Source organism: Canis lupus, chromosome 8 (genome assembly GCF_011100685.1).
Source record: "Canis lupus familiaris isolate Mischka breed German Shepherd chromosome 8, alternate assembly UU_Cfam_GSD_1.0, whole genome shotgun sequence".
In the NCBI taxonomy this organism is placed as follows: Eukaryota; Metazoa; Chordata; class Mammalia; order Carnivora; family Canidae; genus Canis; species Canis lupus.
The window spans coordinates 49,235,677-49,262,101 of NC_049229.1; the positions used below are offsets into that span (position 1 = coordinate 49,235,677).

General features: G+C 52.1%; 1 protein-coding gene across 1 annotated transcript; it reads right to left on the reverse strand.

Annotated features, from left to right (window-relative positions):
* Nucleotides 1-37: 37 nt before the first annotated feature.
* Nucleotides 38-25,551, reverse strand: TGFB3 (transforming growth factor beta 3). The gene is made up of 7 exons (XM_038545338.1): nt 23,757-25,551; nt 15,776-15,939; nt 15,353-15,482; nt 9,388-9,495; nt 7,147-7,318; nt 4,249-4,402; nt 38-3,357 (listed from the first exon to the last, which is right to left on the reverse strand). Exons 1-7 carry the CDS (start codon nt 24,241-24,243, stop codon nt 3,199-3,201), a joined length of 1,374 nt encoding a protein of 457 aa, XP_038401266.1. The 5' UTR covers nt 24,244-25,551; the 3' UTR covers nt 38-3,198.
* Between the last annotated feature and the right edge of the window lie 874 nt (nt 25,552-26,425).

Consider the following 26,425-nt stretch of genomic DNA (forward strand, 5'->3'; position numbering starts at 1 on the left):
GCTTTGAAATCCCAAAGGAAAAATGACACCCAACAAGGCAGAGAGAAAAGGGACTTTATTGACTTCTTAGTGAATGAAAACAAGTTTGAGCACATCAAAGCGTTTTGTTTGCTGGTGAGGGATGAAGACTGTCACTTGAGGGAGGAGAGAGAATATGTGTCTGAGATGTTCCTGGGCCTTCTGGTTCGTAGTTTGAGGACCATCTTAACTGTTGTCTAACTGGGTTGTGAATTGGTTAGGAGACAAATCAGAATTCCTCCGTGATTCCCTGGTGATGTGTAGAACCGAAATAAGATATATGGAGATCTTGTGAGAAGGCATAAGCAGGTATGAGCCCAGTAAAAGAACTCTGAGGCCAACTAGACTGCTTGGGATTGCCCTAAGTCACCATTACAGTTGGGTCCTCGAGCTCATTTCTGACTGCACTCACCATGTGCTCATGAAATGTTAAGACCAGACTCCAGATCTCTCTGTGTGTCATTTTTACTGGTACTGGACTTCTCTTGGCAATAAACAAGACAGATCATATGATTCCCCCCTCCAACAACGGTGTCTTTTCCAGTGTCCCTCCCTCCCCTCCCCCAAAACAAGCGTGTATTTCTTCAGACAGACAGACAATGGTTCATGTTTCTGTAGTGCCTGTAAGTGACATGTGGAATGGAGAGGCTGGACTTCAGACCCCTGCCCATATTTGTATCTGCTGATAAAGATAAGAATAGAGCTCTAATATAAAAAGAACATTTGGAATCACAGTGTGTTCTGTTTTCTTTGGGATACTTCAGGAAACATAACTCGTTGCCTCGGTTCATTAGGATGAGCCACAGGCCAACATTTTAGTGATGTCCTGTGAGGTTGGATAAGAAGGAAGGTTTATTCTAGGGTCAGAAAAATTATTACCTTCTTCCTTATTTAAGCCTCAAGGAAGGATCCATGACGTCAGATCTAATACACTGCTGCTCAAAATGTAGTGTTTAAGCAGCCTGGACCTTCCCCCAGGCCTAAAGCTGTCTCTAGAGCTGCAGCCTGAAATTGTGCATTTTTAATAAACACTTGGGTGTTTCTCATGCCCAATGAAACTTGAGAATAGCTGCCACAAGTGAATAGATTCTGAAGCTTGGGATAGCCATGGCCCATGGCCAGAGGGCTGGGCATGCTGCATCCCCTCTCTAGGCCCGGTAGCTCCCTCGGGTAAAATGGATCAGAGTGCCAGCAGCCATGATTTTAGGACAGGGACACAGCCCCCCAAATACAGTGGAAATAAATGGGTGCCACCGGGGATGAAGCCTGAGAGAGAAGCTCTTTAGAATTGGCTGGGCATGAACAAAGCAGGAAAGAATGTCTTGGTGACCAAACTCAGGAGTTCAACTGGGGAGCATTCCAAAAGGAGCAAGATATACACAACTACGCATACACACACATACACAGAGGCAAGAACATATCACATGGACCCTTCAACCTGCAAATTTTAGCTTCAGATAGACTTTTTCACCAATGGTAAGGTGATTTCAATAGAGGAACATATTTTTTGGCAGCTGCTAGATGGTTCCTCATTATGGATGGTTGCTTCTGGTGGACATCAATATAATAGAATTCTGCATTGCTCTGGGATCTGTGACCTCAGAAGAGAACTATGGAATTGTATTTCCTCACCCTCTCCCATCCCCAAATCTGACAAGAGGTTCCTGGCAAGCTTACCCTGATAATAGAATTAGCCTCATCTCCTTAGGCCATTTGCCATTGACAGTTTCTCTAATTTCTCAACTGATTTGGAGGGTGAGATTAGATTGTCAAAAATGATGTTCATTATTGATAGTGAACGTACAAACGAACACATTTCCATGTGCAAGGGTTCACACCAAATGATTTTTGCCCACAGATAAATGTAGGTCAAAATCAGTTTCTAAAAATCTGAGCCACTGCCTCTCTGTGTCTGAGGACAAACACTCCACAGAAGGAAAGGAGCACAAAGACCAGCTCAGTCTTCTCAGATGGCAGAAGGCAGTGCCAGGGTACTTGCACTAAGCAATGTATTCGGAGTTCAAGACTGCCCCAGTTTCCAGTTACCTCTGCTAGTACGTATGAATGTGGAACTAAGACCAGAGTAATTAAGGACTTACACCTTAGAATAGGCTTTTACTGTTCTAGAAACAATCTTCCAGAGGATGAAATGATCCAAGATTCCCCAAAAATATTTATTTATACAAAGATTTTGAGAGTAATATTTGTATTTGTCTTTATACCTCAGTCTATGTGTCTGGGGCCAAGTCATCGTGTGGCACATGTGCAACCTCCCCGCATGCCTCACCCGTTGGTAGCACCTGCTTCCAGGAACACCAGGTGAACCCAGGGTCTTAGGGGGTAGAGGCGAACCCATAATCCCCAAGACTGCACAGACCCAAAATCCAGACATGTGCACCCTGACCTGGAAGGTGTCTAGCCATACGTCCAAGAGGAAATACGATTGAGGAAGCAGGGGAGAGGAAGGACCCAGAGGGCAGAAAGGAAGGCGTTAATTCCCACCCTCTGCTTCTGAGTTCAGCATATCCATATGGCCCAATATCGCTGATGGCCCGGGAACCACATTACCTGGATTCTTCTCCCCTGTAATGACCATTGGTGCTGCTGATTGCTGTTGAGAGGACAATTTGCAAAAACAACAGATTCATCCTTAATCCCAGGTAGTATGAGACACGGTTCTGGGACTCTGTCTGGGTAACCTGTCTGAAGGAAAATGCTTGTCTTGTGTAATGTTCCAGATTCCCTAGAGCAGATGTGGGGCAGCGATGAGCAAATCTGACCTCAGAAGTGTCTTCCAGGCTGGCCCCGTCCCCGGCCATTCTCTGCCCTTCCTCCTCCCTAGGGTGTCCCAGATCCATGACCACATGATGTGTCACATGTCCACCTGCCATCCCTCTTCGTCTGTCCCCATCACCTCTGTCTACATCACAGAAAATCTGTGTATTCTGAAGAGTTGGGCCTTCCCCTAACCAAACCCACACTTTCTTTACCACAGTGATTCTCAGAGCCAGCAAGAAGGAGAAATGTCCCGAAAGGGAACTTCCGTCTCAGCCCTTTGCCCGGAGCCAACGGGTTGTGGGCTCCAGGCCTCTAGGTGAGGTCTGTTGCTTTTGTTTCCCGAGGAGCAGGCAGTCAGGCAGTGGCGGTTCTCTGTCCTCTCTCTCTGTCGCAGGCAGGTTCTCAGCTACACTTACAGGACTTGACCACCATGTTAGAGAGCTGTTCCACCTTGGGGGTCCTCCCGACATAGTACAGGATGGTCAGAGGCTCCAAGTCCTGGGGCACGCAGCAGGGTGAGGCAGACGCTTCGGGATTCAGAGTGTTGTACAGTCCCAGCACCTAGGGAGGACACGTCATTTAGAGGGTGGCAGGCCAGGCCTGGGGCCTGGAGCCCTCCCCAAGCTCCGAGGGCCGCTCCAGAGACTGAGCAAGAGGCAGGTTGGCCAGCGATGTCCTTTCGGGTTGGGTACACATCTCTGCTTGTTTGGGTGTTTATCAGCTTAAGCCGATAGCAACTGCTGGGTGACTTTAAATGGATAATGAACTATTCTTTGCTGTTAAGAAACACTCCACTTCTGGGTTTCCTAGCCATAACTGGTCACTCTGGTGAGAAGGGGTCTCACCAAACACTGCTTTGGGCCATTTAGTAAGCGCCAGTGTAAGAGCCCCCAGACATTGCAGTAATCGTGAGCTATCAGGAAATGTGTTTCACAAATTCCTGCCCTATTTTTGATTCCCCTTGAGGGAAATAAAGGCAAGCTAGTTTCAAAGTCCTGACTTCCCCCATCCCCTCCCTTTCTCTTCCCATAGTTTCATGTCAGCTTCCTCGGGGTGCTTTGCCTTGCCTTCCAAAGTGACTTCTCTACATGCAAGAGGCTGGGATGACCAGAGTTCTTTCACTGATGGCAGAAGCCTTTCTGCCCCAACATCCCTTGCTAGCCGTGTGTGCACATCTCTGACACACAGGGTGTGGTATGACAGTGCATTTCCAGAATGCTATGAGAGCTTTAGATACAACAAAATGTCTGGTTGAAACTAGAGAAGAAACATCAAAGGGCAGAATGTGGCAAAGTAAGAGTCGGGCCAGATCAGAACCTTCAGCAAAGAGATTTTACTTGCCCCACATCATCATTCGCTCATTCAACATTCAGCCCTTCATGCATTCGTTGGAACGAGTGGCCCGGTGGGCTCAGCCCCAGGGCCCCACATGGTGTGAGCCCCGCTGCGTACCGTGCTGTGGGTTGTGTCCGCACTGCGGAGGTAGGGGCAAGGGCCTGAGCAGAAGTTGGCGTAGTAGCCCTTAGGTTCATGGACCCACTTCCAGCCCAGATCTTGTCGGAAGTCAATGTAGAGAGGGCGCACACAGCAGTTCTCCTCCAAATTGCTACAACAACAAAAACCATTTATAGTCAACCTAAAGGCAACTACCAATATAAAATTTTAAAAATTTCACCGATGACCCTCATACTTTGTACCTAGAGTCCTTCCTGGTCACCCTAAGAGGTGGGCCAAATCAGTGGAATCCCAGGTTCAAGTGTATTGAGCAGTATATACCATAAAAGCATTTTTCTTGTGTTGAAGACCATGATCCCAAGGACATAACAGGCAGATACAGATGATGCATGAGGAAGAGAAAAAAGGCAAAGGTGGCCCTGCCCCCTTTTACATCCTAGATCAAAGCAGAGACATAAATTGCGTCACATAAAACCAAGCACTGAATGTTCTTAGCCAGCTCAGCTTTGTTGAGGTCGATTTTATTATTACCTTCCTAATGAGCACCCAACGAGACCTGATCTCTCAGCTCATGCTGCTTATATACTACATTAGACAGTTTAGACCAAATCTGGAGGGCATTGAATCAAAATGAAGCATATCCTTCCCTTAGACTCGTGATTCACCCCAATTTTGATCACCAGGCCATCTCAACTCTGTTCCCTGCAGAAATCCATTTGGCAGTGACCCTTGCCAAGTGGGCATCTGGCCTGTACTTCAATGTCTGCTGAGACCTAGAACTTCCTACTTCTAAAATCTGACTTCTTGTGAGTTCCAAGGGTGAACCATGGCAAACACTCTTGGCTGTCTATTCAAAAGCCATTCCTACTTCCCTTCTCCCTTGCCACCTCCCATTACAGAGTCTAGAGCACGAGATAACTCCTTTTCCTAGCCTCTCTCGCAGGTAGGGGTGGTCATGTAACCCAGCAATGATCAATCACACATAATGAGTAGTATGCAGAGGGTAGAGGCAAGTTTTCGCAAAAAACAATCTATGCTTTATAAAAGTCACAGATGGAAGAGGAAACCCGCCAGCTCTGCCTCTCCTCCCTTCTTCTTGTCATTGAACACGGAGAAGATACCTGGAGCTTTAGCAGTCACTGTGACCATAAGCAAGAAGGCGAAAGCCAACATGCTAAGCACGGCAGACCCAGAGAAAGAGGCTGTATTCCCAGTGGCATGATTAGGCAGCCAGACCAACCCTTCTTGTGAACAAGGAATCCTTTGTGGTTCAGGCCACTGTTACTTGCAGCCAAGAGCATCCGCTCCTAACTGAGCCACACAGAACTAATCTACACGCCAGCCTTCAGACAGTTGGCGACAACCGCATTGCCTCTAGTACACCTTCAAGCTCAACATCCCTAGTTCACTCAGTTGCTCCTTATAAGACATGGCTTTAGATCTAAAGGTTTCCTAATTCACTCTCCCCAGCTCCATCCAGGCATCCTCCTCTCCAGCCAAACTGATCCATTCATGTTCCTTCCTTCCTCCCCTCCCTTCATCCCTACATGCCCAGACCTCACTCATCTGGGGAGGTTCAAATTCTGCACCCTTCTGAAGCCTTTCCTGCAGCCACAGGTGAACTTGATGCAGATTCTTAAAGCACTCTCTCCTTTGGACCTTCTCGTGGATGTGGTCATTCTCTACCTTTCAGTCAGTGCTGTGTGTGCTTGATCATCCCCCCCATCCCTGCTTATAAATGAGGAACTCAATGACATAAGAGGTTCTTTCTTTTTCTCTCTTCATAGTGGCTACCTACTACTTCTGAATTAGTTCATTAATTTCTCCAGCTCAAATTCCCCTGGTACATGGAGACTGCCCTATTCCCCTTCCCCCAGGAGCATCCATGGACAGTTCACAAGGAACTGAGCACTTCTTTCATGGAAAGTTCTGCATGCAACTGGTGCAGCCACTCTGGAAAACAGTAATGGAGGGCCCTCAGAAAGTTAAAAATAAAGCTTCCCTATGATCCAGCAGTTGCACTACTAGGTATTCATCCAAAGATTACAAAAATACAGATTCCAAGGGGTACATGCACCCTGATCTTTATAGCAGCTTTATCAACAACAGTCAAACTATGGAAAGAGTCCAGATGTCCACTGAAAAATGAATGGATAAAGAAGATGTGAAATATATATATATGTATATATATACACATATATATAATGGAATATTACTCAGCCATCAACAAGAATGCAATCTTGCCACTTAGAACAACACAGATGGAGCTAAAGAGTATCGTGCCTAGCAAATAAGTCAGAGAAAGATACAATATGATCTCATTCATATGTAGAATTAAGGAAACAAAACAGATGAACATGGGAAGGGGGAAAGAGGGAGGGAAGCAAACCATAAGAGACTCTTAATGACAGAGAACAAACAGCCTTGCTGGAGGTGGGTGGGGCTGGGCTAGGTGGGCGATGGGCATTAGGGAGGGCGCTTGTGATGAGCAGTGGTGTCGGACGTAAGCGATGAATCACTCACTAAACTTTACTCCTGGAACCAACCAATATTTCACTCTATGTCAACTCCCTAGGATTTAAATAAAAATTGGAAGAGAGAGAGAGAAAAAAAAGGAAGTCCTGCATTCACCTCCCCCCACCAAAACACGCGTCAGCGTACGGCCCGGGCCCTACCGAGAGGCTTCGGCCAAGTCTGTCTAACCCAAGCCTCTAAGCGACGCTCTGCCCGCCGCCCCCCGCCCCCGCCGACTTCCGCCAGGCTTGAAATCCTCTTTCCTGGAGATGTTTGTGCCGAGCATCCAGGACCCCGGGGTAGCACAGCCTGGGCCGGGGCCGAGCAGCAGGCCCGTACACGCGGCCTCGGGGCTCCCGCTCGCCGTGGGCCCAGGCTCACCGGAAGCAGTAATTGGTGTCCAAGGCCCGCTTCTTCCGCTGGCCGCCCTGGCCCGGGTTGTCCAGCCGGTGCGGGGGAATCATCATGAGGATGAGGTGAGGGTTGTGGTGGTCCTTCTGCTTCTTGAGGCGCCCTAGGTCCCCACGGCCGTGGTCCTCCTCGCTGTCCACACCTGCGGAAGGGAAGGAGGCGGACAATCTCCTGAGGGGGGCCGAGTGGCGGCGGGGTTCCTGGCCGTCCGGCCGCGGCCCAGGCCTCGGGCTGCCGTCGGGCTGCAGCTGGGGGCCCCGGCCTCCCGGGGTCGGGTCCCCTGGTGACCCCTGCGTGTCCGTCCTCCGGGACCACACAGCCTTCCACGGTGCCTCCCGGGGCTCAGGGGCCCACGGGCTTCTGGGGAGCACCCGCGGCGGCTAACACATTCCTCTGGGCTGTCCCTGTAGATTGAGACTGAGAATCTCGGGGTGCGAGTTCCCTCCCGTGATCCGAGTCCGTCAGCACGGCACGGACGTCGCCCTAGAGCGGGCGATGTCTCCGTTGAAGATCACCGTGATGGAAGGACGCCTGGGCGGCGCAGCCTGAGCGTCGTCTGCCCTCGCTCGGGCGTGACCCCGGGGTCCTGGGACCGAGTCCGCGTGGGGCTCCCCGCGGGGAGCCTGCTTCTCCCTCTGCCTGTGTCTCTGCCTCTCTCTCTGTGTGTCTCTCATGAGTAAATAAATCTTTTTAAAAAAAAAATCATGTTAATGGGAGCCCGAGGAACGAGGCAGAATAACCGCTAACTCGCACGTGCAGTACTAGTTTCCAAGCGAAGCTCAGACAAGCTCGTGAGGCGTGTGATCCACAGATTAGCAAACAAACTCGGGGTGGCGGGTGGGACCCCTGCTATTTCATCCTGAAAGGGAAAGACTGAAGAGCGAATTAGTTAGTCTCAATTCCAAGGAGTTCTGGTTTGTGCCAGGCGGCTGCCGGCTGCTGTCCGTCACTGCCAAGGACAGGAACACCAGGAGCTTAATTTACATGGTGACAGAAGGGCCTTGAACCCCAGGAAAGGACACTAGGACCCGAAGACAAATGAGAGGCCTGAATCTAAGGTTCCCTTCTCTGAAAATCTTTTGTTTGTTTAAGATTTTATTTATTCATGAGCAACACAGAGAGAGGCAGAGACAGAGGCAGAGGGAGAAGCAGGCTCCCTGCAGGGGACCCAATGCGGGACTCGATCCCGGGACCCCGGGATCATGACCTGAGCCGAAGGCAGATGCTTGACTGCTGAGCCACCCAGGTGCCCCCCTTTTCTGAGAATCTTTATGAACAAGATAACTGTTTACTAGGTGGAAGGATCTAGTCCTGACCTGTCCCATAGCTAAGGACCCCAGAGGTCTTCTGAGCTCTGAGGTTCTGTGATTAGGATGCTGGATGCTTGGCTTTAAAAAGAAGGGGAGGGGGTGGCCTGAAATCAAGCCCGTGAAGGGGAAGAGGACTGCCCGGGCCTGGGAGCCAAGAGAGGCTGCATCTTTTCCCAGACAAGCCTCTGCCCTCAGGCTCTGGCTTGGTTGGTTCCATCTTGAGGAACCACCTGGCTCTGGGTGTGCCTCAGTTAATCCAAAACGGGACCGTGAGAGGAAAGAGAACTTCCCTGAAATCCAGAGACTGCCCAAAGATTGAGCGCCTCAGAAACCGTCTGGAAAACCAGAAAGGACTCTCAACTGTTTCTCCATCGTAACACAAATACCCTGAGCCCCAAAGCAGTCATTCAAATCCGGATGACTCCTGGGTGGGAATCAGGTGGCCTCTGAGATATCTGAAAAGGTCAGTAGTCAGGACACCTGTAACCCTGGTCACCGCAGTTCACTTCTTCTAGGGAAGGGGAAGACAGCTACTATATGTGGAGCGTTGTGGCACCATGTTTTACGTTTGTTACCTCATTCAATTTGTGTGATAACCCTGTGAAAGAGGTATTCTCGTCTCCCTTTTACTGACTGAATTCGGAGAGGTGGACCCATTGGCCTGCATGACCGCACCACCCTTCCCAACGTTACACTGTCTCCCAGATGCTAACAAATTCTATCTATAAACTGAAAGTCACACGCCTTGCCTTTGGAGCGAAGCAGAATTACTCTACTATGAGATAGGTGGCCGTCTCTGTGAGGGAGTTTGGTTGCTTTCCTTGGGGCCTTGGTAGGGGTCTCCTGTTCTATGCCGCCCCATCAGGTCCCCTCCACCTACTATACACATCCATTTTGTTACCTTTGAATTTGATTTCCATCACCTCATGGATGTTTTCTAGGATGTCTCCATTGGGCTGAAAGGTGTGACATGGACAATGAATGCTGATTTCCAGACCTAAGTTGGACTCTGCAAAATAAGACACGGAATCAGTGAGAAAATTCTTTATGTGATGGGGAAGTGTGCCCATCACCGTGCACAGTGGGCCAGGGCCTCTGCTCCAGCCAGGGCAGTCACAGGAGCTGAGAAATACTGAAGGTCACAGGGGACAGGAAGTACCACCAAAGCTAGAGTGGACCTCCACATGTGTTACCACATTGCAGGTGTTTCTGTTGAACCAAAAAAAGGCATCAATTAAGGGGCATTATAAAGGAGAATTCCCCCTCTTTTTTAAAGCTTTATTTACTTGAGAGAGAGGGAGAGAATGCCTAAGTGTGTGTGTGAGAGCAGGGGGAGGGGCAGGAGGAGAGGGAGAGAGAGAATCTCAAGCAGACTCCATGCTGAGTGTGGAGCCCCACAAGGGGCTCAATCCCAGGACCCTGAGATCATGACCTGAGCCGAAACCGAGAGTCAGATACTTAACCGACAGCACCACCCAGGCGCCCCGAAGGAGAATTTTCATAGGCATCTCTTTTCAGAGGATGATATTGGGAAAAAATTGTCACCTGCCTACGTGGGGGCAAAAGAATGAGGTTATAGGAAGGGAGAAAAAACAGCCACCACACCGCAGAGGTGTTTGCTGGGCGAGGAGATATGCGAGCCAGCCTGCTGAGGAACGATGACATGGGAGGCGGGGGGCCCGGGGGAGGCCAGGGAGGGGGGCTCACTGAAGAACTGCGGAGTGGAGAGGCTGCGACTCAAAAGGCCACAAATCCCTCCAGATGGGAGGAGGATGGCAGAGTCTGAGCCCCAGGATTAGGAGTCAGGAAGCGATGCTAGAGGCGAGGCCACCTGCAGACCAACAGCAGAATCAGTCTGCAGGGAAGATGCCAGCCTTTCTACCAGGGCCATGACGGTGGGTATAAAGGGAGTGGTGGTTTGCAGAGGAGAGAAGATGAAAATCACAGTGACCTTTGGCCATAGTTTCCTTCAGGGGTAAGGACAGAACGAGGTCAAAGTTACTTGGAAGTATCTTCTCTGGGAATCCCTGTTCACTTCATGGGCAAGCCGGAGATGTGGATGGCTCACTGGGGGAAAACGAGCAGCTCGGGAAGACGTTGTGAAATCGGAGCACAGGCCGGAGGAACTGGCCAAGGGCCAAGGGCCCAGATGACACAAGCTCGGAGAGAACCAGCAGGAGGACATGTGGAGATGCCAGGGTTGCTGACAGAGACTCTGGTGTGAGAAGGCCAGCTGTGGCCCTTTCTCCTACTAGTGGTGCTGGGGCTACCAAAACTGGGGAAGCAAGGAACTTAGTAAAACGGGTTGAGTAAACTGGAGGGAGAGAAAAAGAAGAAGAAGAAGAGAAACATCTGAACTGAATCCAGTAGTTTTGTGCAAGGAGACCAGGAAGGGTCTGGTGTTGTGTCAACTTTGGTGGGTTAAGACGCAGCCAGGGAGGCTCTGTCAGCCCAGAGGCAGCAGCAGCAAGCTGTGGTGTAGGGAGGTCATGGGGAAGGGACCCCTGCGGGTTCGGGATCAGCATCTCAGCAAGCTGACTGATTCACTGTGCTCCCTCACTCTGTGAGCAGCCAGGCTTGGGGCCACCCCGAGATCTTCTTGAAATCTGGTCATCAGGGAAAACACCAGAGTCCAAGGCAGCTCACACCCGGCCCATGTACAGAATGGCTCAAGCCCATAGGTTCTTCCATAAACTCCAGAACCCAGTCTGATCTGTCCTGCTCCAAGCCAGGGCTGCCTCTCGGACCCACTGACACTTGCTGAGCTTGAAGACTCCTGTTCCAGAAGGTTAGCTCTTGTGGAGAGGGATGGGGCTAATATATAACAAGGAAGCCGATGCCCAGCCAGGGAACAAGGCGTGAATAGAGGCGGATGCCATAGGAGCGTCATCTTCCTGGTTTAAGGCCGTTGAAGGAAGGAGCCGGGGTGGCTGAAATGGGCTACAGGGTGTACTTCCTATTACCCAGAAGGACTCACAGTAGGCCACAAGAGACCTGGAGTGGGCAAGTTCTGTGATTCTGTGAGTTAGAAAGTCAAGGTGCAGAGGCTCCTGGTGGCTCATTCAGTTGAGCATCTGACTCTGGTTTTGGTTCAGGTCCTGATCTCAGGGGCCACGAGATCGAGCCCCACATCGGGCTCCTCACTCGAGTCTGCTTGGATATCCTCTCCCTCTGCCCCTTTCCCTGTGCATGTACCCTCTTTCACCTGCTCTCTCTCTCTCTCTCTCCCCCTCTCTCTCCTTTTTTTTTTTTTTAAGATTTTATTTATTCATGACAGAGAGAGAGAGAGAGAGAGGCAGAGACACAGGCAGAGGGAGAAGCAGGCTCCATGCAGGGAGCCTGACGTGGGACTCGATCCCGGGTCTCCAGGGTCACACCCTGGGCTGAAGGCGGCACTAAACTGCTGGGCCACCGGGGCTGCCCTCTCTCTCCAAAATAAATAAATAAATCTTTAAAAAAGAAATAAAGTCAAGGGTGCAGATAGATGTGTGAGGGACAGTCAGGGTTAGGGGACAGGTGATAGTGGGAGATGGTGACCTGGCTCTGTCTAGGTAGACGACTCAGAGTGATGACAACAATCACCAGCTTTTGTGGAGCATTACACGTCAAGCACCACTGTAAGACTTCACATGCAGTAACTCATTCAATCTTTCTAATTATCCTACAAAGCAGGAACTGATTATTACCCACCCCCGTTACACAGGTAAGGGCCCTGAGGCTAAGGGAAACCAAATGGATTGCCCAGGGTACCCAGCCAGTAAGTGGGGAGCGCCAAGATCCAAACACCTGATGCCTGAGCCACACTCCTAATTATTAGAGACAATGAGGGACAAAGAGGGGGCAACAGAGACCACCAGGGAAGATGCCTTTGTTTTCACAGTGCCCCCCCCCCCGGCCCCCGCCCCATCCTGAGCTATGATGCTGCTTGTGCTCCCTGCCCAGGCTGCCAGGGGATGTCTGGCTCTGCAACATAGTGCAACTGTAGACTGAGTGAAGCAAGAGCACAAGGGTGTGGGACCTGGGCCCCTCACTCCAGATAGGGCTCCAGCCAGCTCTGGGATCCAGAAGGCAAGCTGGCAACCCAGTGCCCAGTGGGCTCTCAGATGTCTGCTGAACGAATACAAGACCATATATGTGACTCAGTTTCCTCATCGGTCCACACTGCCAACTGCTCCATTTGGAGTCCATCTGCTGCCTGGTTTGGGGCCACGAACTCTGAAGAGACTCACGAGCTCTGCATAAGTAAAGGTCTGTGTGTGATTCCCCTGCGCGAGGCGGCGGGGCGCATCTGCCTGAGTGGGAACTGAAGGTTCCATGAAGAACTAACCTCAGAATTGGCAGCAGCGGGGATGGTGGGTGGGGGAACCCACAGGTTTTATTACGAAATTATCTTTTTGATGTCTCGAGGAAGATGGAAATCATTCTCAGCGCAAACTTCTCATTGAGCTCTGCAGCTGGGAAAATAAGAACTCCTTCAAGTGCCCAGGGCTTCAAAGAAATCCAGGTGGAGCTGATCAAAATCAGACAGGGAAGCTAAGAGATTAATTTCCCCAGCCTATCCTCTCTGCAGCCATGTCAGGCTCTAGGTGGAGTGCTGTCTGAGTCAGAACTCCCAACTGTGCTGCCGAGGGCTGATCCTCGTCCTGTGGGTGCTCCTAGGGCTTTTGCCCTTGTGCTCAGTAGGGGGGATAGGATGGAATGTCCGGGTATCCCTGGAGTTGCCCACGATCGGTCGGCTGAGCCACCAGGTAAAGCCCCTTCGGTGAGGACCTGCACACTCGGATGCCTGCAGAGCCCAGGCAGGTTAGCAAGCCAGCATAGCATGCTATGTGGGGACTGCCAGCCTCACTCCTGGGGAACATCGGGGCCTGGTAGGGCCTATGGAGCCATGAAGAACATACACCCCACCTCGAGAGGTGGCCACTCCTTATCTCTCATGGATCGTCACCAGAAAATGTTCCGGTTTCTCTGGAAAATCCAGAAGTCCAGGTTTTTTTAGTGAATCTCCTGACTTTAAAAATAGAAACTGTTGACCATGACTTAAATGTAAAACATTATTTAGGCCAAGCCTTAGTGACTTGACCCCAAAACATCAGGACAATTTTCTCAAAACATCAAGGACAAGAAAAGACCCACCTGCTCCTGGGACTCTGGACATCAGCCTGCAGATGGACGGTGCCCCTACGGCAGCTGATGATAGAATAAAACTCCAGGCAAGACAGGGAGAAGGGACAGATGGACCCGCCACAGGCACCCCCTCCCTTCCGAGCATCAGTCCAGGCAGTACCCCAAAGCAAAGAAGGAGAATAACAGCAAAGCATGGTGGTGCCAAGGAGACTCCAGTTCTGATCCAGGCCAGATGACCCTGGCCAAGTCACTCAACCTCTCTGGGCCTCAGTTTCTTTATCTGACCTAATAAAAGCTTACTCTTTTGTGACAGGATAAAAGTCATGGAGCTCTCTCAAATACATCTGGTCCCTAAAATGGTTCTATGAGGTATGCAGGGAAGGACCCATTACCTGATTTTCCAGGTGAGGAAACACAGCAAGTGGGCCAGATATTTGGGACATGTGACATTTGATATGCATACTGGACAGCTCTCCTTGGATAACCACCAAGCTTTCAAACTTGGTTGGACCCCAAGAGAACCTGCTCCCAAACCTGCTCTTCTTCCAATATTCCCCGTGCCAGTATGTGTTACCACGACCTCAGAAGCCATCCCAGATGCCCCTGTCCTCACACCCCACACCTAACCAGCCCATCCCCTGGGCTAGACCTCCAAGATAGACAACAAATCCATATCATCTCCATGCCCGTGGCTACCATGCTAGTTGAAGCGCCCATGGCTCTCATCTGGGCTCCTGCGATGGCCCCTAGCTGGTTTTCCTGCTCCTTCCTCTGACTTCATGGAAATCAGAGAGTCTTTTTTTTTTTCTTTTAAAGATTTCATTTATTTCAGAGAGAAAGAGAGCACTCAAGAGAGTACGAGTGGGGGGTGGGGAGCAGAGGGAGAGGAAGAAGCAGACTCCCAGCTGAGCAGGGAGCCCGACTTGGGGCTCAACCCCAGGACCCTGGGATCATGACCTGGGCTGAAGGCAGACAGGTGCTCAACCAACTGAGCCACCCAGGCACCCCCAGAGGAGTCTTTTAGAGATAAATCACTTCATTTTATATCCCAGCCCTGTTTATAATACTCCAGGGCTTCTTGTCACACATTGAGTAAGTCCTAAAACCTGACCATGGCGTTCCAGGTCCAAAGTCATATGGCCTCAGCTAACTCAGGCCCCCCCAGCTCTCTCCATTCCCCCCACATCAGCCTGTGTGCTGCTGCCAGAACAAATCATGCCTGCTGCCGCCTGGGGGCCTGGGCCTCACCACCTCCTCTGCCCGGCACATCCTTATTGTAACCTTCCCACGCTGGCCCTTCTCATTACTCAGACCTGGGTGCACACATTCCTGCTCACAGAGGGCTTCCCTGAGCACTGCATGTTGGACCCCACCCGTCATTACCACAGCGTCCCCTCTCTATCTCTTGGGGTACTCACCACCGAGGTTCCTATTCATCAGTACGTTTTCTTGTTTATTGAGTGTCTCTCCCCCCCGGAACAAAAGCCCCATGTGATAGGGACCCCACGGGTCTGGCTCACTGTTGCATCCCCAGGGCCTGGCTGAGCGAGCATCTGCATAAATACCGGTTGAGTGAATGAATGAATGAATGAATGAGGGACATGGCGAGCCGGTGGTGCAGCCAGGACTTGAACCCAGACCTGTGACTCCTCTAGTTTTGTCCTCTTCCTTCTATTTCGTGAATGACCAAGGGACCTGAGGTTCCTTCCAAAAATACTCAAGACTAAGAGTCCACCTACCTCTTCGCAAGAGCCATTCACGCACAGTGTCAGTGACGTCAAAAGACAGCCACTCGGCGGTGCCCCGGGTGGGCAGATTCTTGCCGCCGATATAGCGCTGTTTGGCGATGTGCTCGTCGGGCCGGAGTATCTGGAGGGCAGAGAAGGGAGTAAGTACCCCAGGCCGGGACAAGTACCGCGGCATATGTCACAATGCAGGAGGACAGGCGAGGGGAGCAACAGGAAACTAAAACTTCCTGAAGGCTCCTGCGAGCCCCGTAGTGAACGCTCCATCCTCACCAGAACAGGCAGATGCAGAAAGTTCTAGAAGGCAGGATTCACACCACACCCAGGGCTGCTGAACTCTGCACGGGAGGAGAGGCCCGAAATGGTAGAGGGGCTGGCTCTCCCGCGTGCGTGTCTTCTGTTCCAGGAGGGGCTCACCTGGAAGAGCTCGATCCTCTGCTCGCTGCGCTTGGAGCTGGGGTTGGGCACCCGCAGGACCCGGAATTCTGCCCGGAATAGGTTGGTTCCATTTTTCTCCACTGAGGACACATTGAAGCGGAAAACCTTGGAGGTGATTCCTTTGGGGCAGACGGCCAGCTCATCTAGGAGTCAAGCAAGCGAGGAGAGGTACGGTGGGAATGAGACCCAGAGGAGCCAACGTGCTGCCCACGGACACTCACCAAGTGGCCAAGGTCCCACCCATGACCTCCCTAGAGGCTCGAGGCCTCAGGCCTAAAGGTGGAGATGGGAGGAAGCTCTTGGTGGCCCTGGAATCACACCACAGGCCTGAGCCAGGAGCAGGGAGACCTGGGAGCCCCAGGACATGGCGCCAATGACTGGCCATCAAAGGCAATCACCCCTCTCCCAAGGCCTGGACATCTCAGCTCCGGCAGGCCCTCCAGGCTGCCTTACTACTCTTAGAAAACACAGATCCTCAAAAAATCGCAACAAATCCCCCTAGTAGTTTAATCATCTCACAGCTGGCTGACCCATTCCTGTGTTCCTTCGGCATTCATTCATCCATGACACGTGTAGTAGTAAGCGCATACTGTGTGCCAAGCATAGTGCTGACGCTGGGAAGCAGAAATGAAGAGACATGCCCCTGCCTTCAGGAGATTCATATCCAGGGGAGGATATTAATACAAAGACTCAAACAGCAGGACCAGCAGGAAAGTGTTGAGGGCCTTTGGAGAAGCTGGGGGGTTGCTGCAAGGAGATCAGAGTAGGGAGACAGCAGGGAGCACTTGAGGGAAGAGGGACCATTTGATCTGGGTCCTGCAGGAGGAAAGGGTTTGAGGGTGGAGAGGAAGAGGATTTTTCATGGAAGGACTGCTGGAAACAAAGCAGGGAGGGGAGGAGATGAGTGCGAGGACCTGAAGCAGCCCTGTGAGGGCCCCCAAGACGAGGTCAGGACAGCAGATTGGGGTCTGCCCACGGGGAGGCTGACCTGTCAGACTGAGAGGTTGGAGTTTATCCCATTAGCGGTGGGGAGCCATGGAAAGTGTTAGAGCCGTGCAGCGACATCATTAACACCCCGTTCTAGACCCATCGAGGCAGCACTGGTATGGCAAAGAGCCCACATCTCAGGCCTGGTGGAGCCGCAGATGTTTCTTCAGACAGAGCCGGGCCATCCCCATCGGCTCCTTTCTAAAGGTTTCTGTCCTTGACAGCACATGCTATGCCAGCCTCTGTCACCCTGCCGGCCTCTTCGTCCCTGTCCACAAGACACAAGGCAGCAGATGCTCTTTCCCACACCTCAGGGCCAGACGAAGAGAAAAGAAAGAGCCAGTCTTTTTCTCCTGTACACTTTACAACCTCAAGGTCTGAGCAGCATTAACACCCAGAGAAAAACTTTCTACACAAATGGTAACGATAGCCAGAACTTGAAGTTCAAGCCCATAGACCCAGATTCCACACATAATGGACATGGCTGGAATGAGCTCATAATCACCCCGAGGGATGGTGTAGGAAGTCACGGACAAGGCGGGAAGGATCAGAGGCCTGGAAACAAGCAAATGCGCTACTGATCTTTAGGAAAGGATGAGTGAGTGTTTTTGGAAATTGCCATCTGGTGGGCCTGACACTGATTCTTAGAAAATTAATGGAACAGATGTTAGGAAAACAAATGTGTGAATGCCGGCTAATGAAGCCCTGATTAATAACTGGCTTTGAAAGAACAAATACTGCCAACTCTTCCCTCAACCATGTCAGATAGAACCAGAGAGAGGCATCAGTGATAGCAATTTAATTTTTCAGCTTGCCAGTTTGGAAGCCTCTGGACACGGAGAAGCTCGTGGACTGGCAAGTACTGACACACTTGGTTCTCAAAGGAGCTGTCATCAGTGTAGCTTCAGTCATAACAGCACCTCCAGTAACTGCTGAAAGATGGAATGAAGTTTGTCCATGTTGCTGTGGAAAGGAAAAATGGAACAGAAATGGCACGTGCCAGTAAGCAGAGTCAGAGGGGGGTCAAGACAGCGGGAGGCCAGGATACGGGGGGCAGTAATGAGCTCAGAGGGTCTTCAGGACCCCCTTGTGACCATCGTTCCTTTGTTGCTTCCAGCCCATCGATCAGATATCTGTTCCCTAAGATGGACTCCTCTTGGTGGGAACTTCAAGGAGATTTCAAGAAGGAGTGGGAAGGATCTTTGTTTTTTTTTTTAAGATTTTATTTATTTATTTGAGAGACAGAGCATGAGCACACAAGCAGGGGGAGGAGCAGATGGAAAGAGAGAGAGGGAGAGAATCCCAAGCAGACTCTGTGCTGAGCAGAGAGCCCGATGTGGGGCTCCATCTCATAACCCTGAGATCAGGACCTACCTGAGCTGAAACCAAGAGTTGGATGCTCAACCCACTGAGCCATGCATGTGCCCTGGGAAGGGTTATTATTTTTTTTTAATCACTGGAACCTATAGATTTCTAGCAGAGTTAGAGGGACATTAGGGTTCATCTAGTGAAGAATCTGATGTCCAGAGGGGTCTTGGCCGGGCCACACATAAATTATTGATGCAAGCAAATTGACACTAGCAAATAAAGCTCAGACATAATTACTAGTGATTACAAGAGAACTGCCTAGGAGAGAAAAGAAAACGTAAATATAATCTTCTTGGCAATTAAATCCACTGAATAATGATGATGTTTTAATAATTTGTGGACTGAGAGTATAAATAAACCAACTGTACTAACACCACCTTACATTTTACAGAGCTCTTACCAACTCACCTGACCCTCTAACAATCCTTGAGGAGAATGAGAATAAGTCAAATTGACCATTTTACAAAGGAGAAGAATGAGCGTCAAGAAAGTTAAAGGACTAATCCCAAGGTCACGCAGCTGGTGGGTGGCAGAGCTGGTATTTGAGCCCAGGTTTTCTGACCACCCCTCTTTTATTAAAGTGGGACCTCTGGAAGTTGGGATGGGTCCCAAGTGATCATCTAGTGGAGTCACAGTTTCACCAACAAAATCAAAGCTCCCATGAAGTGGGCCTAGAGTAGCAGCCTAGGCCTAAGGAACAGCCAATTCCTGCTAAGTTCTGTGGGTCAGCCATGCTTCTGCAGGATGCTAGTATGACTGGACTAGAGGGTCCACCTTTAAAGTTAAATCATGACTATGCAAAAAATATTTATATTGATGGAGACTATTTTCTCTTGTTTTGCTATAGGGAGAGAAAAATAAGCAAAGAATGTTCATGTAGCGTATTCATGAACAAAATGTGGAAACAGCTGCCTATGTTTCGACCATGCCTTGTAAAATGTTTTCCAACACCAGGGCTCCTAGATGTGCCTTTGCTTGTATCCATCATTTCTGCCTGTAAAATCCTGCTAGTCCCAATGACGACATACGTACACTGGTTCTGTGCTGCTTCTTCACCCTGGCTGCACATTAGAATCATCTGGAGAGCCTTAAAAATAGGTGACTACCTTGGAGTGGGTGGGTCCAGAGCTAGCTAGCTTGCTTTCTTTTCTTTCTTTCTTTTTCTTTCTTTCTTTCTTTCTTTCTTTCTTTCTTTCTTTCTTTCTTTCTTTCTTCTTTCTTTCTTTCTTTTTTTCTTTCTTTCTTTCTTTCTTTCTTCTTTCTTTCTTTCTTTTCTTTCTTTCTTTCTTTCCTTCTTTCTTTTTCTTTCTTTCTTTTACTTCCTTCCTTCCTTCCTTTCTTTCTTCCTTTCTTTCCTTTCTTTTTTCTTTCTTTCTAAAGCTCTCCAGATGATTCTAATGTGCAGCCAGGGTTGAGAACCACAGTTTATAGTGCTCTGCAAAGGGTACCATGGCTTCCAGATGTTCCGGAAGTTTGAGAAACTACACTTCGATGGTTTAACCTGAAATAGGTTGGCCTTTAAATGTACTAGACATGCAGTTTGGCCAATGCATCTTTTTTTTTTTTTTTTTGAAACTTTGAATTAGAAGCCCATCAGGATTTTAAGCCCAGGTTCAAAATTGGGAATTTTCACAAAAAGATCCAGATTCTCTGCTCTTCTGGGAAATAGCAAGGTCCAGTCAAGCTGGACCCACATTCCCAAATGCAAAAATTACCAGGAACTGGGCAGTGGGTGCCCTCTTTTACCAGGGCATGGGCGCCTCTGGCTCCCCCCACCCCCCATCAGCTTCCCACACACCCTCAACCCCAAAGCCAAGTGTCCCATATGCTTTGGCTTGGTGCTGGTGCTGAGGCTTTTCTTCCATATCCTTTGCATTAGCTGGCTGGCCTCTGTGGGCACCATGTTTGCAGCCCCTTAAAGAAAGGTGTTCACCTAGTACATGGAGTCTTAAGCTTCGGTGGCCTTAGGAATCAATGGGGCACTTTTCAGAAATACGGATTCCCCAGGACCCCACCCGCAGATTCGATTCTGTAAGGGTGAGGTTGGCCTGGGAATCCACATTTTTCACACTCATGTAGCCCCTGGACCATTCTTGGAGAAACACTGACCTAGCGTGCAGAGGGCATTGGCACACAAAACGAATGAGTTCTGGGGATACGAAATGTCTTTTAATTTTCAGAATGAGCACAATCTAAATGTAGCATCCAGGAAAGAAAGGCTAACATATCAAGTTTTCTCTCTGCTCAGGATCTCTCAGTCTGCCGGTCGTCTTAGCGCCACCCTTGGATGAAAACAAGAGTCTCCCGCCAGCCACAGATAATTACAAGCGAGAAGTTAAAACGACACCCACACTGGTGATATCTTGATAACAGGGATGACAAAGGAATGGAGAAGGCTGTGTCTCCCCCCACCCCCACGACCACGTGTGTCAGAGAGAGCCTCTACACAGCCAACTCCTGGTGAATTATAAAAGGATTTACAGAGTCTTGCCTTCCGTGCGGAGACTGTTGAATCATCCCAGATGTATACACAAAATTGTTTCAGCTGCAAGACAGTTTGGAGATGATCTCTGACTTTACAGATGAGAAAACTGGCCTCAGAGAGATGACCTGCCCAATGCCACCTGGTGTGGCTACTTAACCAGCTCAAGCCTCTTTGTTAGACAAAGAAAACCCTTTGGTTGAATTTGGGAGAACATCTGTGGTGGTGTGAATCTCCTGGCCATAACAACAGGCGGAGGCAAGAAAGGACACACCCAGTGGTCCCTGGGCAGTCTGCCCCCAGGGTTACTAAGAGCTCCTACCCACCCCCCACCCTCCCCCCCCACTTGGTCCAATAAGTGATTTTTTTGTGTTGTAAATCAAAATGCTATTGAAGCCTTAAGGTTAAAGATGGGACTTAACAATGCTTGTTTGACACACTGGCATTAGTGCCTAACAACGTGCATTGTGCAGACAAAATGTTCAGGTTAGAGTCCCTGCTCTTTGAGGCAAATTCTTTAACTGATGCAAGTTTTTGCTTCTGAATCAGGGTCCCTATCTGACAGGGCAGAGCCAGGGGACGGACCCTCTCCTCTTTGCTCACCTTGGCACCCTTTCTCCTGCACCACTGGAAATTATTCCTTGCCACACTTCGCCCTCCAGACTCCCCAATCCCCTTGCGCCACCTCCAGCTGTTGCTCCCCTCTAGGGAGCAGGCTGGCTGGGAATGATGACATGTGGAAGGGAACGCGATCTCATCACTCCCCCAGAAGCTCTGGCACCCAGAGCCTGCCAGCATCCCCCCACAGACCCAGTGGCTCTCCTGGCCAGGCCCTCACAAGCTCAGGACAGGCTTCCCTTGCGCCGAGCCTCTGAGGACGGCCTTCTGCTCCTGCTCGGCATCTGCCCACTGCCTTCTTTCTAATTAGCGTGTCTTCTGCATCTGCCTCTCCAGGGCTGGCTCAGCACCTGACCAGCTGCAGGGCGGGCCCAAGCCATGTCTGCTCAGCCTCTGTGTCACCTCCAACAGCTGCAGAGAGTCTGGGCCCGCTTCCTGTTTGCACCTGCGAGCCTCTGTGGCATCACCCGTGTCCCACGGGGCCCTGGCTCCTCCAGGATATCCCACAGAGCATCCTGCTCCCTGTGCCGGATTTGCTCCCAGCCTGCTTAGACTCTGTGGCCCCAGAGCCACCCCCGAGCTGCCACAGTCGCCAGGTCCCAGTGCTGCTGACAGAGCTGCACAGCATTCGCGTGCCCTTGCCCTGGCTTTCCCCAAGGCTGCCCGCCATCTGTGCCCTGAGTCTCTGTACAAAACCGATGTCCCCGGCGCCTCGATGCCCTCGCGTGCACCTGGCCCATTCATTCTCAGTGCGGCATTCCAGGCTGGATGGGCCCTGGTGACTCAGAGTCCCTCCTCCCTGGGACTCCACCTCCTGACCCGGATCCTTAAGGTCCGATTCCCTCTCCCTCACCCTGGGCTCTCTTCAGACCTCTCCTGCAGGCCTCAGCTTTCTATATCCGAGCCCATTATGTCCTGACTCGGTGGTTGCCCAGGGGTTGGGGGTTTCAGCCATCCTGGTGCTGGTCCCTTTGGAAACCGTAGGCCCTGGGCCGACCAGAGCCGCCCCACCTGGAGGAGGCCGGGGAGCGTGCGCCCAGCTAGGGTACTAACTCTTGCCTCATACTCAGGCTTCCGCCCCACACGGTAGCCACATCCTAGGCAAGGCGCTCCAGGCCGCCACCGGAAACGGGAGTGGGAACCCCTGGCCAGTAACCACAGGCTCCTGGAGCTGGCATGGGCCAGCTCCCAGTAGGGCCTTTTGCACCTTCAGCTAGAGCTGCTCCACCCACTAGCCACCTACTCCTCTTCCTTCTCTTTGGCCAGCTTCCTTTCAACCCCTGCAGTGCCCCCCTGGCCCCCCCGCTCCCAGCCTGCTTCCTCCCACCCTTCCGCCCCTACTCCCCACTGCCAGGTGAGCCAGGGAAGAGGTAGTCAGGGTGGCGAGGACACCTGCTGGTAGGAAAAGCAAACAGAGCTGCTCCCAGAGTCCCTGGCCCAGAGTGGCTCACATTCCTCCTTCTCGGGCTGTCAGTTTCTCAACATCTGCCAAATCTCTCTCTCTTGTATTGAGGTTTTTTAAATGTCCGTTCAGTAAACACACATGACTTCCACACGTGTACAAACACACACACAGACGTCTCACCCAGAAGCCTCCCAGCTTCTCGGCACAGACGGGAGCCTCCTGGGAGGACACACTCCCAGACACATGTCCTCTCTGCACCCACAGCCACACCTCCCACCCACTCTTCCCGTGACACGCAGACACAGCAGGGCGGCCAGCAATCATCTACACGTCCAGAGCCACAACCCTGCTTTCCCCATGTCCACAGGCCTGGAAGACGCCCATTTTGAGCACATGAATCTGTCTACTGTACAAAGCCAGATTGCACATGGGCCGCAAGCACATGCACATGAGGGCATAGGTGCGTACCCTTCAGTCATGCTCACGGCTCCCGTGGGTCACGTGTGTGGCAGAGACGGAAGGGCCTAGATGGCAAGAGGCTGCCTCTTGCCTGGGCTTCCAAAAGCTTGACAGACATTACTCTGGGGCAGGTATACCCTTCTTCCCAAGAACTGGAAAAACTAAACCAAAGACGTGTCACAATGAGTTGTGAAAACAAGGGAGAAGAGCGAGATCTCCAGACTCGTGGGGCCATCAGGGCTTTCAAGAGAACTGGCCCCTGTCCCTCTGGGGCCCCCCTGTGCTCCCAGCTACCTACCCCATCACACGTGCCAGAGCACAGATGTTAACAGAACAGCCTGATGTAATTCCACAGGAAAATCAGTCAAGGATGTGATGTGAGCTCAGCAAGCCACTCAACTCCAGGGCTCCGGGCCTCCCAGAAGCACCGGGCTCTTACCAGAATGGCTCTGTCTCCCTCCGCACCCACCTACCCAGCCCCTACTAGGCATCGCACCTCCTGAGCCTCGGTGTGGGTGAACCCCAGGGCACCCCGCTCTCAGGCCACTGCAAGCACACCGCCCGCCCCCGCCTGCTCCGTGGACTCCCTACTCCAGCTCAGACCCTTCGGAGCAGACACCCCAGCAAGAATTTGGACTTACTGTGCTCCGCCAGCCCCTGGATCATGTCGAATTTATGGATTTCTTTGGCATAGTACTCCGACTCGGTGTTTTCCTGAGTACAGCTGTCCTCCCTCTCTCCCTGCATCTCCTCCAGCAGCTCCCGGGTGCTGTTGTAAAGGGCCAGGACCTGGTAGGGGACGTGGGTCATCACCGATGGCTCGGGGGGACTGGTGAGTCTGAGTTTGCTCAAGATCTGTCCCCTAATGGCTTCCACCCTCTTCTTCTTGATGTGGCCAAAGTCCAAGGTGGTGCAAGTGGACAGAGAGAGGCTGACCGTGGCAAAGTTCAGCAGGGCCAGGACCACCAGAGCCCTTTGCAAGTGCATCTTCATGCGCAAGCTGGGGAGAGAGGCCGGGGGGCTGCAAGGCCTGGCGAGGAGGAGACCCCAGCAGTCGTGCAGAAGGAGGGAGGAAAACCGGGCGGCCTCCCTAGATCCCGAAGACTGAGGCTTGGCAAGAAGGTGCATGAACTCACTGCACTGTGAGAGCTTCAGGACTTCCAGGAAGCGCTGGCAACCCTGAGCACGAAGAAGCCGACTGTGCGCCTTGTAGCTCTGGGTTTCTTCTCCATGTGTCTAAACAGGTTCTGCTGGGCTCTGACTCCCAGCAGGCCAGGTGGAGGGCAAGCAGAGGGCTGGGAGGGGTGGCAAGGCAGCTGGGAGTGGGAAGGGAGCTGGAGTTTTTCCTTAGGTAAAAATAAATAGAGCGGATATCTGATATTGCCAAATGTCGCTTGGCGATGGGGAGAAAGTGGGTATTTTAAAGAAGGAGCAGAAGGACCATGGCTGGGTCCCAAAATCAAAATCCTCGCCTTGCCCTGAGGGAGGATAAGAAAAGAGAATGGAAAAGAAAAGGAAAAAAAAAATGTTTAAAAAAAAGTCAGATCACCAGTGAGTAGGTGGGGAGAGGCAGGGCCGGGCTGCGCTGGTCCAGCTAAAGGTGGGGGCAGCGCAGGACACACTTGTCTCTCGGGCACACCATTCATGCTTTCTCTTTTGTTTACACTTCCCCGGGGGCTTTCTAAATGACTTTGTTCACGCTGCCTCTCGTCTTCATTGGCTGGGAAGTGGGGGTATGTGTAATTGGAAGGCAGAGAGAACAGGCCCCTGGAGAGCAGCCCCAATAATCCACTTGGACGCCCAGGGTCACCAGCACCTCGGCTTGTCTTCTCCCTCGGCCATTGCTTCTGTTCCCTGCTTCTCTTTAAAAAATAAAAAGGAAGAGAAAAAAGAAAATAGCAGCCAGTTCCCTGCACGCCTGCTCCGGAAAGCTGTTATTCCTTCTTTCTCAGGCTTCTTCGCCTATCTCTGTCTCCCCTGTCCTGCTCATTCCCTTGGCCTTGGCTTCATGCTTTCCCTCCCTTCCTCTCCTTGCTGCTTCTCCCTCTCCTTCTCCCTCTCCCTCTCTCCCTCTCTCCCTCTCCCTCGCTCCCTCCGCTCCTCTCCCTCTCCCTCTCTCACACACACATGCACACACACTGCTTTCTCTATTTCTCTCTGCTGAAATTTTATACCTCCCTCCCATGACGTCTCTGGCCCGGGTGGGGGAGGGAGGGACCAGCGCACGCAGCCTCCTTTGCTGCACGATTTTAATGTTTTAAACAGGCACAGGAAAAGCCGAGCCCATTTGAAAAATACTTTGCGAGTCCTCTCGTTCTACGTGGTAACTGAACTTTTTTTCCCCTCTTGGAGTCACTCCTGCTACACGTTGACTGTTTTTCTGGAAAGTTACTCCGACGAATCCCTTCCCTCCTTCTCCCCCAGCTCCGTGGTGCTCCCGCCAGCTGTCAGGCCTCCTCTCCGGGCCCCGGCGCACCACGAGCCCCCGCACCACCGCCGCCCCCCGCACCCCAACCTCGCCCCGGGCCGCCCCCGGCCCCGGCTGCGCACCGGCCAGGGGCGCGCGCGGGGCTGCGCAGGCGCGGCCGTGCCCCGCCTCGGGGGTGCGGGGTGCGGGGTGCGGGGTGCGGGGCGGGCGGGGGGCGACGCCCGGCCCCGGGGAGCCGGGTCGGAGGTGGGCTGGGCTCCGCGGCGCTGCTGGCCCCGACTCTCCCTCCACTGACAAGCCCGGAGTCGGGCGGCGGGCTGAGGCTTGGAGATGCTCCAGGGCCGTTGCAAATGGTGGTGTTTTCCGGCAGATCGAGGGTGCCCTCTGGCGAGGCGAGGGCGCCAGTGAAGGAGCGCGGCGGGCCGGGGCCGGGACGCCCGGGAGGGTGGGCTGGGGGCCTGGGGGCGGGGGCCGCGGGAGAGGGCGGCGGGATCGAGCCCCGAGCCCGGGGGGCGGGGGGCGGGGGGCGCCTCCCTCTCGGCCCGACGTGCGCACAAGTGCACCTCTCTCTTCCCGGGGCCCCGCTCGGCAGCGGCAGCCGCTCTCCCAGAAATGTCCTCCAGATGTTCGCAGCCTCCCTCCCCGCCGCGGGCTCCGCGGGGAGCTGCGCCAGCGAGCGCGCAGTCAGCAGTTGGCCCCAGCCCATTTCCCAGATGGGTGAGGGGAAGTCTTCTCCCTGCGCTCGCTCTCCTTCCTCTCCTCCGCCTCAGCTGCTGGGGCTTTTCCCACGAGAAGCTCAGAGAGGGCAAGGCACGTTGCTTCCCCCGGCAGCACAGGACTTGCCTCTGGATTGATCACTTTCCTGGGACTCAGTGCTGCTCC

Bases quoted from the DNA above. Each gene is read 5' to 3' on its own strand.
- TGFB3 (XM_038545338.1), bottom strand. From the start codon at position 24,243: ATGCACCTTCTTGCCAAGCCTCAGTCTTCGGGATCTAGGGAGGCCGCC. The intron at 15,940-23,756 runs GTAAGTCCAAAT...CTTGACTCCTAG, and splicing joins CCAGGGGCTGGCGGAGCACA to ATGAGCTGGCCGTCTGCCCC. The intron at 7,319-9,387 runs GTAACAAAATGG...TCCCTTCCGCAG, and splicing joins GATGGAAATCAAATTCAAAG to GTGTGGACAGCGAGGAGGAC.